General features: G+C 40.4%; 1 protein-coding gene across 1 annotated transcript; it reads left to right on the plus strand.

Annotated features, from left to right (window-relative positions):
• The first annotated feature begins 2,130 nt into the window (after positions 1-2,130).
• On the plus strand, positions 2,131-13,964 carry LOC133632104 (zinc finger protein 850-like). The gene is made up of 3 exons (XM_062024340.1): positions 2,131-3,418; positions 8,384-8,456; positions 11,913-13,964. The coding sequence occupies exons 1-3, from the start codon at positions 2,447-2,449 to the stop codon at positions 12,875-12,877; spliced, it is 2,010 nt and encodes a 669-aa protein (XP_061880324.1). The 5' UTR covers positions 2,131-2,446; the 3' UTR covers positions 12,878-13,964.

A 13,964-nucleotide genomic window follows, 5' to 3' on the forward strand; every position in this document is an offset into this window, starting at 1 on the left:
CTCTGAGAATTCACTGATAAAGTCCGAATAGGGCCTTGGGGGGCGGTAGATAACAGCCAGGTGGAGAGGCAGCGTTGTGACAAACCTCATAGTAAGCATCTCAAACTAGTTATATTTATTATTTGGGTTCGAGGTAAGGTTAAAGTTTTTGTTGTATATTAGTGCGACTCCCCCACCCCTTTTAAGAGGACGGGCAACATGTGCATTCGTATAGTTAGGAGGAGATGCCTCACCCAGCGCAAAAAACTCATCTGGTTTGAGCCAGGTCTCGGCTAGACCAACGACGTCAAGATTGTTGTCTCTAATGACCTTATTAACTAATAACGTTTTGGAAGATAATGATCTTATGTTTAAAAAGCCCATATTATAGGTAGTGGGATGTTTTGAGGATTGTTTGTTGAAATTATCCGTAGTAGCAATATTAATAATGTTACGTTTATTATGCGTAGTGCACTTTAAATAGTTTCGACCATATCTAGGAATTGATATGACAGGAATTTTCAGATTGTTTGCCACCTCAGCAGAATGCATGTCCACCTCTGACGCAGAAAAAACATTATGTGAGTTGTATATTATTCTAAGAGAATTGCTATGTGTGCAGGGATTATCCAGCCTGGCGCTGGCTAGTTTAACGTAGTCCTTATTAGCGCTTCTTTGAGGATTAGCCTTTAGCTTTGTTAACAGAACATCTTACACTACATTAAACACTCACAGTCAAATAACAATTTTACAAGGTTAAAATATAAAATAAAAGGCATTAAACACATTGGGCTTTTCTTGTTGCACTCAAATAACAATTTACAATTTTCCATATTACATATAGTCTGCTATAATCAAGGATTAAATTAGAATATGAATTAAGTTTGACTGAGATATCAAATTATTCATGATTTATGGTTGCCACTCCTGGTCTGTGCTTTAAGAAAAATACAATTATTAATTATTAACTAAGTACTAAAAACGAAACTATCGATAAATGTACACAGATAAGCCATGTAGCAGGTAATCCAAAACACAAATTGTAGGAATTTGTTACAAAATGTAGTCATTTCACTTGCATTAGTTGACTGCTAATTGAACAGTTTTAACTGCGCTGATATTTGGCATCAAGCTAAGCAGCTGTGTGCACGTCTACGTATCTACATGTGCACAGCAGGGGAGCTGGTTAACTTATGAGAGTAGTATGTGTGTTTGTGAGAATGTCAACGTGTTGTCTGAGTGAAGTCAGTGAGTGAGCGGGCGAGTAAAGAGAGAGCAGCAGGACAGGTGTAACAACTACATTATACCTGTCACTATTTAAACTCCTTGTGCAGATCTGAATGCTTATTATTTAAAAGTTGACCTAAGTCTGAAGCAAAGGTGGTAATACTAATCACCACATTTGGCAAGGCGTGTTTTAAAGCAGCTGTTGTGAGAGTAGCGTATGTGTGTGTGCACCTTTAAGAGTGGCAGTATGTGGGGTGAGTGATGTGAGTAAGTGAGTGTGCAAGTAAGGAGAGGTAGTGGCAGCATGTGCAGGAGTGTTAATAGCATGGTGGATGTCCGGTTGTGCCCTGTGGAAATAATAAATAAAGTTAGCAAGTTGTAACTAATCGACGGCCTCGTCCCTCGGACCAAAGAGCGGAGCTTTATGGACCCAGTGTTACCTCCGACAAAACATGGGCCCTGGAGGGAACATCTCCCCTGTGCTCCTCGACCACGGTCTGGGAGCACACAAACAGGAAAGGTGTAAAGCAACCCTTGCAGAGCGGCGGCTCCCTGTTTAAAGTGTCACCTTTATTGTTAGTTTAGAAGCCCAAATACCTCCATATTGCACTTCACGCACCCTCTTTATTAACCAGTAGAATTGTCCTTTGTTGCCTTTCTTCCTCTCCACAATGTTATTGCTTGTATGCACTTTGTGTGTGCGTTTTGACACACTCAACATCATGCGCCTCGGCTCTGTAGTCACCGCCACACAGCGGCATTCAGATGAAAGAACGGTACCGGTACTTTTCAAAGGTGCTATAATACCGATTTCAATTGATTAGTATCACAATACTTTATTAGTAGCAATATACTGTACAACCCTACTACACACACATACAGTACATAGAAGAAATTGTGTTTTTGTTGTTTGTGTCTTGCAGACGTCCAGCAGCTGATCGGTAATCCAGAAGAAGTTTCCCCTCAGTTAGGGGGGAGCTCCACTTTGAAGCAGGAGACTCCACAACCACCCTGCATTAAAAAGGAAGAGGAGGAACTCTGCATCACTCAGGAGGGAGAGTGTCTTCTAGGACGAGAGGAAGCTGATTACACCAAATTTCCACTGAGTATTCTCTCTGTGAAGACTGAAGATGATGAAGAGAAACCACAAGTAGACAACTTCTTAGCTCCACTATCAGATAGGGAGGCTAAAGACGAGGTTGAAGAACCTTTGAGCAGCGATAAAGACTGTGAAGGTGATATGAGGACTCACACTGACAACAAACACTCTGAATGCTCTTCAAAGAAGAGAGGTAAAAAATGTTTGAGCTGCTCAGTTTGTGCTAAAAGATTTACTCAAATGAGCCATTTGACCCGACACATGAGAACACACACAGGTGAAAAACCATTTAGTTGTTCAGTTTGTGGCAAAAGCTTTTCTGTTAAGTGCTATTTGACTGGACACATGAGAACACACACAGGTGAAAAACCATATAAGTGTTCAGTTTGTGGCGTAAGCTTTTCTAAAAAAAGCACTTTGACTACACACATGAGATCACACACAGGTGAAAAACCATTTAACTGTTCAATTTGTGGTAAAAACTATTCTTTAAAGAGCCGTTTGAGTCAACACATGAGAACACACACAGGTGAAAAACCATTTAGTTGTTCAGTTTGTGGCAAAAGCTTTTCTGTTAAGAGCCATTTGACTGGACACATGAGAACACACACAGGTGAAAAACCATATAAGTGTTCAGTTTGTGGCAAAAGCTTTTCTGATAACAGTTATTTGAATCGACACATGAGAACACACACAGGTGGAAAAGTATTTAAGTGTTCAGTTTGTGGCGAAAGTTTTTCTCAAAATAACTGTTTGACTCGACACGTGAGAACACACACAGGTGAAAAACCCTTTAGTTGTTCAGTTTGTGGCAAAAGCTTTTCTCAAAATAGCTGTTTGACTCAACACATGAGAACACACACAGGTGAAAAACCATTTAATTGTTCAGAGTGTGGCAAAAGCTTTTCTGTTAAGGGCCATTTGACTGGACACATGAGAACACACACAGGTGAAAAACCATATAAATGTTCAGATTGTGGCAAAAGCTTTTCTAATAAGAGCCATTTGACTCGACACAAGAGAACACACACAGGTAAAAAACCATTTAGTTGTTCAGTGTGCTGTAAAAGGTTCCCACGTAATGCAGACGCAGTAAAACACATGAGAACACACAAGGGAAAATAACCAATTAGCTGTTTAGTTTTGCTCATATGTGGTGACATCCACCCTACCCAGGACCTCCTCACTGCTTCTTTCACAAATATCTGAGGTATTCATACAAACTTGGCTTATTTGGAGCATAATCGTATCTACTCATGACCCCATGTCTTCTCTGTATCTGAAACCTTCCTGAACAGTAAGATAGATGATGCTTCAAGTGCTTGGTTACTCCTTCTTCAGTCCAGGGACCTGGGGCCTCATGTGTCAAGTTTGTGCACGCTCAAAAACCTGCACTACACCCTTTTTCACTGCAAAGTTGAGATGTATCAAAACTGACGTTGTGATGCTGGGTAACTGTTTACATGACCAAGTGCCAACTTTTACTCCTCAGACTGATTGATGTGCAAATCAGAGACAAATGAACAATTAACCCCCAACCCCCACCTCCCTCGACATTCGGGCATAACAGGTTCAATCCGGCCCGCCAGATGAGTTTGAGAAGTGTAAAATTCAGCTGCATTTTTTAATTAAATAAACTGCTGTTCTAAATGTGTCCACTGGATGTCGCAATAGCAATTCTGTTAGGCAAGCAAATAGTTTATACCGGGGCGAGCAAGTATACCAAGCAAGAGGTACACGGTAAAGCGGGGCTGTGACTCCTCCCCCTCCACCCAACGTAAAACAGGAGTAAAATAAGCAATCAGTAACCCCACTTAAAATGCAGCATGAGACACTGCACACTGATATAGTTCTGTGAAAATGATTGTCTTCTGTGCAAATGTAAAGAAAGTGAACAGTGTGTGATTTACTGCAAAACTGTCAGTCTTTTAACTTTTTATTTGTGCTTTGTTGAAATTATTAATACATTGCACAGCTTTTATTTTTCTATCAATACACATTATGTCTAGAAGACAGGAAGTAACTCAACACTCTTGAATAGTTTCTACCTCCGTTTGTATGGTTTGTTGAGTTAGCACAGGATTAATATGTGGAAATGAAGAATGAGTTAGTTGATACATAGAATCGTTTTTATTCATGCTTATTTTGGTTTTTGTTCAATCCTAGATGGGTTGTGACTTAAAGTTTAATTGCTTTGTAGAAACACTGAGATTAAGTCTAAGTTAATTGTGTTCTTTAAGGTGTTTTTGAAATGCACCATTTTTCCCCTCTAAATGTTTAACTAACTTGAAGTGACTTGTCAAGAGGGTTATTTGTGATATGTACATTTTCAGAATGTGCTTCTTCTATTTTGGGCCGAAGTAAAATAAAGAAAACAACTTGAAGTTGTCGTAGTCGTATTTTTAAGTTATCATGCCATGATTTTGCCCGTCCCGCCCACGTGGAAATAGATTTTCCTCCATGCGGCCCCTGAGCTAAAATGAGTTTGACACCCCTGCTGTAATCTGACTCGTGAGCAGGTTACTGTATAAACACATTTTGTTATAAGTTTTAAAAATGTGTACAGTTCTCAGAGACACATCAATGTCAGTGTAGCTGCTGACAGAAGCAACATGTATATTTGATATATAATGTCATAGTTGGTGAGAATAAATAAATACAATGCATAAAGATAAGTTCATATTGTACACATAATGTGATTAAAAAGGTATTTCTTTGGGTTTATTCATGCAAGTTTATGTTAACTTTATTTTTGTTACAAACCCATGTCAATTGAGTGGGGAATATATTTTTTGATTCCGGTTTGGTCACGTTGTTGGGGGGCGAATTAATATGTGAGGGAATTAAGGAAGCAGCATGAGACGACAAGTGTTTGATGTGGAAGACGTTAATGGAGTCTCGGATTGAAAATAAACTTTATTCCCTTGGAGTTCATGAGGCCAACAATCTCGACCTCAGTCTCAACATCTCCTTTCGTGCTGTCTGGCAAATATGCCCTACTCAAAGTATCCGCTAGTAGCATTTCTCGCCCAGGCAAATACACAACATTTATGTCATACTTTTGTAGCCTAAGTAGCATCCGCTGCAATCTTTTAGGTGCACTAAGGAGTGGCTTTTTGAGAATATTCTCTAGTGGCTTGTGATCACTCTGCACTGTCACTTTCCTGCCATAGGTATACTGATGGAACTTCTCCATACCAAAAACAATAACCAAACATTCCTTCTCTATCTGCGCGTATCCTCTTTCGGTAGGAGTGAGAGCTCTACTACCAAACGCCACAGGATTGCCTTCCTGAGTTAAAGGCCTACTGAAACCCACTACTACCGACCACGCAGTCTTATAGTTTATATATCAATGATGAAATCTTAACATTGCAACACATGCCAATACGGCCGGGTTAACTTATAAAGTGACATTTAAAATTTCCCGGGAAATATCCGGCTGAAACGTCGCGGTATGATGACGTATGCGCGTGACGAAGTCAGAGTAATGGAAGTTATGGTACCCCGTAGAATCCTATACAAAAAGCTCTGTTTTCATTTCATAATTCCACAGTATTCTGGACATCTTTTGCAATTTGTTTAATGAACAATGAAGGCTGCAAAGAAGACAGTTGTAGGTGGGATCGGTGTAGTAGCAGCGGACTACAGCAACACAACCAAGAGGACTTTGTTGGAGCGCTAGCCGCGCTAGCCGCGCTAGCCGCCGACCTCACCTTGACTTCCTACGTCTCCGGGCCGCCAAACGCATCGGGTGAAGTCCTTCGTCCTTCTGCCGATCGCTGGAACGCAGGTGAATACGGGTGTTGATGAGTAGATGAGGGCTGGCTGGCGTAGGTGGAGAGCTAATGTTTTTAGCATAGCTCTGTGAGGTCCCGTTGCTAAGTTGCTAAGTTAGCTTCAATGGCGTCGTTAGCACAGCATTGTTAACCTTCGCCAGCCTGGAAAGCATTAACCGTGTATTTACATGTCCACGGTTTAATAGTATTGTTGATTTTCTATCTATCCTTCCAGTCAGGGGTTTATTTTTTTGTTTCTACATGCAGTTAAAGCACGATGCTATCACGTTAGCTCGTAGCTAAAGCATTTCGCCGATGTATGTGATAAAAGGCACTGAATGTCCATTTCGCGTTCTCAACTCTCATTTTCAAGAGGATATAGTATCCGAAGTGGTTTAAAATACAAATCCGTGATCCACAATAAAAAAAGGAGAGTGTGGAATCCAAAGAGCCAGCTTGTACCTAAGTTACGGTCAGAGCGAAAAAAGATACGTCCATCGCTGCCTCTCAAGTCCTTCACTGTAACGTTCCTCATCTACGAATCTTTCATCCTCGCTCAAATTAATGGGGTAATCATCACTTTCTCGGTCCGAATCTCTCTCGCTCCATTGTAAACAATGGGGAATTGTGAGGAATACTAGCTCCTGTGACGTCACGCTACTTCCGGTACAGGCAAGGCTTTTTTTTATCAGCGAGCAAAAGTTGCGAACTTTATCGTCGATTTTCTCTACTAAATCCTTTCAGCAAAAATATGGCAATATCGCGAAATGATCAAGTATGACACATAGAATGGATCTGCTATTCCCGTTTAAATTTTAAAAAATCGTTTCAGTAGGCCTTTAAAGCAGCCCCTAGGCCAGTGTCTGACGCATCTCACTGTAGTGTCAGTTCCATATCCTGGTCATAATACTTTAACACCGGTGCCTTAGTTATTTTGTCTTTAAGTCTCTGGAATGCTGACTCTTGCACATCTGTCCATTCCCACATATTGTCTCTGTGTGTAAGTTGTCTCAAAACTTCACAGTCATCAGATAGATGATCGAAAAATTTGGACAAGTAGTTTACCATACCTACAAGCCTCGGTACCCCTTTAACATCAGTTGGACGGGGCAGTTCGCTAATTGCTCGCACTTTATCAAGGTCAATCTGAAGACCATCTGCAGTCAGCAGATGACCAATGTATGGCACTGACTGTTGCCTCAGTTTAAACTTGTCTGCATTTAGTCTAATGTTTTTCTCCCTGCATCTAGTCAGGAAACACCTCAAGGTTGCATCATGATTTCTTTCTGCTTCTTCCTTTGTCTCACCTTCCCCAGTAATAAGCACATCATCAGCAATAACATATATACCATGCAGACCCTCAAGCGCCTGTATGAGTTTTCTTTGAAAAGCTTCAGGAGCCGGACTGATTCCCATCGACATTCTGAGCCAACGGAACCGGCCAAATGGAGTAGCAAAGGTTGTGACGTAGCTGGATTCTTCGCTCAGCTTCACATGCCAAGAGCCATGCTTGACATCGCACACTGTGAACACTTTTGCTACGAGTCGGTGGTGGCGGGCGCCTTCTTGTACGCCGTGGCCTGCTGGGGCAGCGGGCTGAGAGCGAGGGACGCAAACAGACTGGACAAGTTGGTAGAGAAGGCCAGTAACGTGGTGGGAGTGGAGCTAGACTCTCTGGCGGTGGTGTCAGAGAGGAGAAGTCTAGCAAAGCTCCTAGCTTTATGGACAACACCTCACCACCCACTACACTCGGACCTTGCGGGGAGAATGAGCACGTTCAGTGGAAGGCTCAGACTCCCAAAATGCAACACGGAACGACACAGTAGGTCCTTCATACCGACAGCCATCAGACTGTATAATGCATATGTTCCTTTTTGACTGCACTTAAATGTAGACTATATGTAGAATATATTTATAATATTTATATATTATATATATAATATATGTATAATATTATTTAGTTATTTAAAATGTATTTTAAATAACTAGTTATTTAAAAGGTATTTTATTTTTTAAAGTGCAGTTGTAGATCGGAATTCGCAAAATTCCGGCGCATGCGCAAACACATCGAACAATGGTCCAATGCCAAGATGGCGGACTAAGCGGCGTGGCTTTCCGTTTCCGGAGAAGTTTCACATTTACGATCTTATAGATTCAAAAATAGCATCTAATACCTCAACTATTCACATTTTCTTAAGCCCAGGAAACGGACTTTGAGTGTGGAGCGACGGCGTCTTATCTGAAGTGAAGATTGAAGACGTGATAGAAGATGGACGACTACTGCTATGCTAAGATGGCGACGTCCGCTAAAAGAGAACATGAAAGAGAATCAGCGCCACCAACGGAGAACAATCTGAAAAGCGAAGATGAAGGTGAGTGTGTTGCGTTCCCTCATTTGAAAGCTGTTTGAATTCCAAGCCCTAAAAATAGTAATTAACCGACTTTGTTGAACAATGTAAACAAAGAACCTCGATCCAAAATGGCGGAAATGTCTGTTAGAAGTTACCGCAGTAGTAAACAGTAGGCAAGCAACGATACTTGGATTAATCCTGCGTGAATCCGCCTTTATTGACCGTGATCCTGTGTGTGTGAGAATGTGTGTGTGAGTGAACTACTGTATTCGTCCTAACTGGGAGATTAAACACACCCACTAATTTAATCAGAAAAAGGCATTTTTACATGTAAATATTTTTGTACTAAAAACTCTGCAGACACTCTTTTTTTAAATCATTTTTGAGTTTGTGGATAAAAACATTTTGTCCCTGAAATAATCATTAAACTTGTTTAATGTGTTGGTACACGTGTACTTTTAATAAATATAAAATCGGGGCACCACTTGCCTTTTTCCAAGCACTGGTAAAAAGTACTGATGTTTTCAAGTAATTAAATTATATAAATAGTGTATTATTTGAAAATATTGTTTAGTAAATGTTTACTTGAAATAAAAATCCTACAGTATTCAGTACACCACTGATACTTTGTTTCCTGCAGAATGTTTGTGATGACAAGCAAAAAAAAGAGGAAAAACCCCCACAAAATGTACAGAAAATAAGCAAAACTGTGGTCCTAAAACCAGGTACGGACCGAAGCGTGGGTGACCTGTACCGTTACACCTCTAGTAAACACAATTATAGATATAAACAAAATGACAGTTGTCAGCTGTGAGCATATATTACCTCCATCAAACATGGCGGAAATGTCTGTTACAAGATACTGTGGTAGTAAATAGTAGGGATGCAACTGTACTCGCTATTATCCTGCACGGGACAATCTGCCTTTAAATTTAAACAAATTATATGAATCGAGATTGGATGGTATTTACTTCGTAATTTTTTTGTTAAGCACTTAGCAATAGTGCTTCTTGCTTTATCTGCTTATCACTCAGCTTCTAAAACTTGTAGCTCATCCTCCTTAAATCCAGGCTCAAAAATATAAGGTTCTGGATCATAATTTGTCCCAAAGTATTCTTTGATGGCACTCATGAAGTCTGCCTTTATTAGTAATAGTTGGTGGTGTTGTTGAAGGAAATAGCAAACGTTGTGATGCGTCTGTGAAAATAATGCGCCACCGTTTGCTTAATCTTAAGGCCCAAGCTGTTTGTTTCCATGCTTTATTTTTTCTCTTTCCTATTTGGGCTAATTGGACCATAATTAAAATAAAAACTAAGAATCATCTTTGATAGGATGTACTTAGTCCATAAGTAACAAACGTGTACTTCATGTTTAGTGACATGACAATTCTTATTTTTACACTTTTGTTTTCCCCCAATTCCATTGTATGTTATACTCTTCTGACACCACCAGATGGCAGTATAAGTGTTCACATAAGGGCCAAAAGACCCCAATTCAGTAGTGTACACAATTTTGGAAATACAAGCTAAAAGGTGTTGTCCACGCATGTGGCCACTAAGGCCTTTAGAGGTGTTAAAATGATGATAGTCTATTGTAATATTGTGACATGGAGTTTTACTGTGATTTTTACGAAGTCACTGAAAAATGTAAATGTAAAGAACTTAAAGTAAATGTGGTAAATATGTACACTAGATGCCATTTATAATTTATTGGACAAATTGTGTCAAAAACAAAGTAATAAATAAGATAATTATTTTTCTTGCATTTAATATGTAAAAAAGTCCTACTTTTTAACTACAGACTTCTTTCAGATATATATTATCTTTTTTAGTCTTACAAATCTGTATTTCAATATTGTCGAAGCAAATGTTTTCTACTTTCTGTGACTCTAGCTTAGCTTTTCTGAGTCTATGACAAGTCATGTAAACATTGATCCATCATTCTGGCAAGGCACTAAATGAATGGCCATGAAACACTACACACTAGGGTTGTCCCCATACCAATAATTTAGTACCTTTACCGGTGGTACTTTAACTTTAACTTAAATGTAATAAATAAATAATAAATATACTTGTATAGCGCTTTTCTACCTTCAAGGTACTCAAAGCGCTTTGACAGTATTTCCACATTCACCCATTCACACACACATTCACACACTGATGGCGGGAGCTGCCATGCAAGGCGCTAACCAGCAGCCATCAGGAGCAAGGGTGAAGTGTCTTGCCCAAGGACACAACGGACGTGACTAGGATGGTAGAAGGTGGGGATTTAACCCCAGTAACTAGCAACCCTCCGATTGCTGGCACGGCCACTCTACCAACTTCGCCACGCCGGATACTTTCCAAATAAATGTACACAGATAAGCCATGTAGCAGGTAAAACACATTTATTAAAGACAAAACACAAATTGTAGGAATTTGTTACAAAATGTAATAATTTCACTTGCATTAGTTGACTGCTAATTGGGCAGTTTTAACTGCTAATATTTGGCATCAAGTTCTACGTATCTACATGTGCACAGCAGGGGAGCTGGTTAACTTATGAGAGTAGTATGTGTGTTTGTGAGAATGTCAACGTGTTGTCTGAGTGACGTCAGTGAGTGAGCGGGCGAGTAGAGAGAGCAGCAGGACAGGTGTAACAACTACATTATACCTGTCACTATTTAAACTCCTTGTGCAGATCTGAATGCTTATTATTTAAAAGTTGACCTAAGTCTGAAGCAAAGGTGGTAATACTAATCACCCCATTTGGCAAGGCGTGTTTTAAAGCAGCTGTTGTGAGAGTAGTGTATGCGTGTGTGCACCTTTAAGAGTGGCAGTATGTGGGGTGAATGACGTGGGCAAGTAAGGAGAGGTAGTGGTAGCATGTGCAGGAGTGTTAATAGCATGGTGGATGTCCGGTTGTGCCCTGTGGAAATAATAAATAAAGTGAGCAAGTTGTAACTAATCGACGGCCTCGTCCTTCCGACCAAAGAGCGGAACTTTATGGACCCAGTGTTACCCCCGACAAAACATGGGCCCTGGAGGGAATGTCTCCCCTGCGCTCCTCGACCACGGTCTGGGAGCCCACAAACAGGAAAGGTGTAAAGCAACCCTTGCAGAGCGGCGGCTTCCTGTTTAAAGTGTCACCTTTATTGTTAGTTTAGAAGCCCAAATACCTCCATAATGCACTTCACGCACCCTCTTTATTAACCAGTAGAATTGTCCTTTGTTGCCTTTCTTCCTCTCCACCATGTTATTGCTTGTATGCACTTTGTGTGTGCGTTTTGACACACTCAACATCATGCGCCTCGGCTCTGTAGTCACCGCCGCACAGCAGCATTCAGATGAAAGCACGGTACTGGTTCTTTTCAAAGGTGCTATAGTACTGATTTCAATTGATTAATACCACAATACTTTATTAGTAGCAGTATACTGTACAACCCTACTACACACACATACAGTACATAGAAGAAAGTGTGTTGTTTGTGTCTTGCAGACGTCCAGCAGCTGATCGGTAATCCAGAAGAAGTTTCCCCTCAGTTAGGGGGGAGCTCCACTTTGAAGCAGGAGACTCCACAACCACCCTGCATTAAAAAGGAAGAGGAGGAACTCTGCATCACTCAGGAGGGAGAGTGTCTTCTAGGACGAGAGGAAGCTGATTACACCAAGTTTCCACTGAGTATTCTCTCTGTGAAGACTGAAGATGATGAAGAGAAACCACAAGTAGACAACCTCTTAGCTCCACTATCAGATAGTGAGGCTGAAGACGAGGTTGAAGAACCTTTGAGCAGCGATACAGACTGTGAAGGTGATATGAGGACTCACACTGACAACAAACACTCTGAATGCTCTTCAAAGAAGAGAGGTAAAAAATGTTTGAGCTGCTCAGTTTGTGCTGAAAGTTTTACTATAAAGAGCCATTTGACTCAACACATGAGAACACACACAGGTGAAAAAACATTTCAGTGTTCAGTTTGTGGCAAAAGCTTTTCTCAAAAAAGCCATTTGACTCAACACATGAGAACGCACACAGGAGAAAAACCATTTAGTTGTTCAGTTTGTGGCAAAAGCTTTTCTGTTAAGAGCTATTTGACTGGACACATGAGAACACACACAGGTGAAAAACCATTTAGTTGTTCACTTTGTGGCAAAAGCTTTTCTGAAATGAGCCATTCGACTCGACACATGAGAACACACACAGGTGAAAAACCATATAAGTGTTCAGTTTGTGGCAAAAGCTTTTCTCAAAAAAGCCATTTGACTCAACACATGAGAACACACACAGGAGAAAATTCATTTAGTTGTTCAGTTTGTGGCAAAAGCTTTTCTGTTAAGAGCCATTTGACTGAACACATGAGAACACACACAGGTGAAAAACCATTTAGTTGTTCAGTGTGCTGTAAAAGGTTCCCACATAATGCAGACGCAGTAAAACACATAAGAACACACAAGGGAAAATAACCAATTAGCTGTTTAGTTTGTGGTATGTTGCTCATATGTGGTGACATCCACCCTACCCAGGACCTCCTCACTGCTTCTTTCACAAATATCTGAGGTATTCATACAAACTTGGATTATTTGGAGCATAATCTTATCTACTCATGACCCCATGTCTTCTCTGTATCTGAAACCTTCCTGAACAGTAAGATAGATGATGCTTCAAGTGCTTGGTTACTCCTTCTTCAGTCCAGGGACCTGGGGCCTCATGTGTCAAGTTTGTGTACGCTCAAAAACCTGCACTACGCCCTTTTTCACTGCAAAGTTGAGATGTATCAAAACTGACGTGATGCTGGGTAACTGTTTGCATAAATAATTGACAACTTTCCTCAGACTGATTGATGTGCAAATCAGAGACATATGAACAATTAACCCCCAACACCCACAACCCAACCCCCACCTCCCTCGACATTCGGCCATAACAGGTTCAATCCGGCCCACGAGATTGGTTTGCGAAGTGTAAAAATCAGTTGCATTTTTGTCGCAATAGCAATTCTGTTAGGCAAGCAAATCGTTTATACTGGGGCGAGCAAGTATACCAAGCAAGAGGTACACGGTAAAGCGGGGTTGTCACTCCTCCCCCTCCACCCAACGTAAAACAAGAGTAAAATAAGCAATCAGTAACCCCACTTAAAATGCAGCATGAGACACTGCACACTGATATAGTTCTGTGAAAATGATTGTCTTCTGTGCAAATGTAAAGAAAGTGAACAGTGTGTGATTTACTGCAATACTGTCAGTCTTTTAACTTTTTATTTGTGCTTTGTTGAAATTGTTCACACATTGCACAGCTTTTATTTTTCTATCAATACACATTATGTCTAGAAGACAGGAAGTAACTCAACACTCTTGAATAGTTTCTACCTCAGTTTGTATGGTTTGTTGAGTTAGCACAGGATTAATATGTGGAAATGACAAATGAGGTAGTTGATACATAGAATCATTTTTATTGATGCTTTATTTTGTTTTATGTTCAATCCTAGATGGGTTGTGACTTAAAGTTTAATTGCTTTGTAGAAACACTGCGATTAAGTCTAAATTCATTGTATTC

The sequence above is a fragment of the Entelurus aequoreus genome, linkage group LG17, assembly GCF_033978785.1.
Source record: "Entelurus aequoreus isolate RoL-2023_Sb linkage group LG17, RoL_Eaeq_v1.1, whole genome shotgun sequence".
NCBI classification, from domain to species: Eukaryota; Metazoa; Chordata; class Actinopteri; order Syngnathiformes; family Syngnathidae; genus Entelurus; species Entelurus aequoreus.

What these genes read in the sequence shown, in the direction of transcription:
- LOC133632104 (XM_062024340.1), top strand. Translation starts at nt 2,447, where the DNA reads ATGAGGACTCACACTGACAACAAACACTCTGAATGCTCTTCAAAGAAG. An exon ending in TAAAACACATGAGAACACAC is followed by an intron (nt 3,419 to 8,383) that starts AAGGGAAAATAA and finishes GCTAAGATGGCG; the next exon opens with ACGTCCGCTAAAAGAGAACA. An exon ending in TCTGAAAAGCGAAGATGAAG is followed by an intron (nt 8,457 to 11,912) that starts GTGAGTGTGTTG and finishes TGTGTCTTGCAG; the next exon opens with ACGTCCAGCAGCTGATCGGT.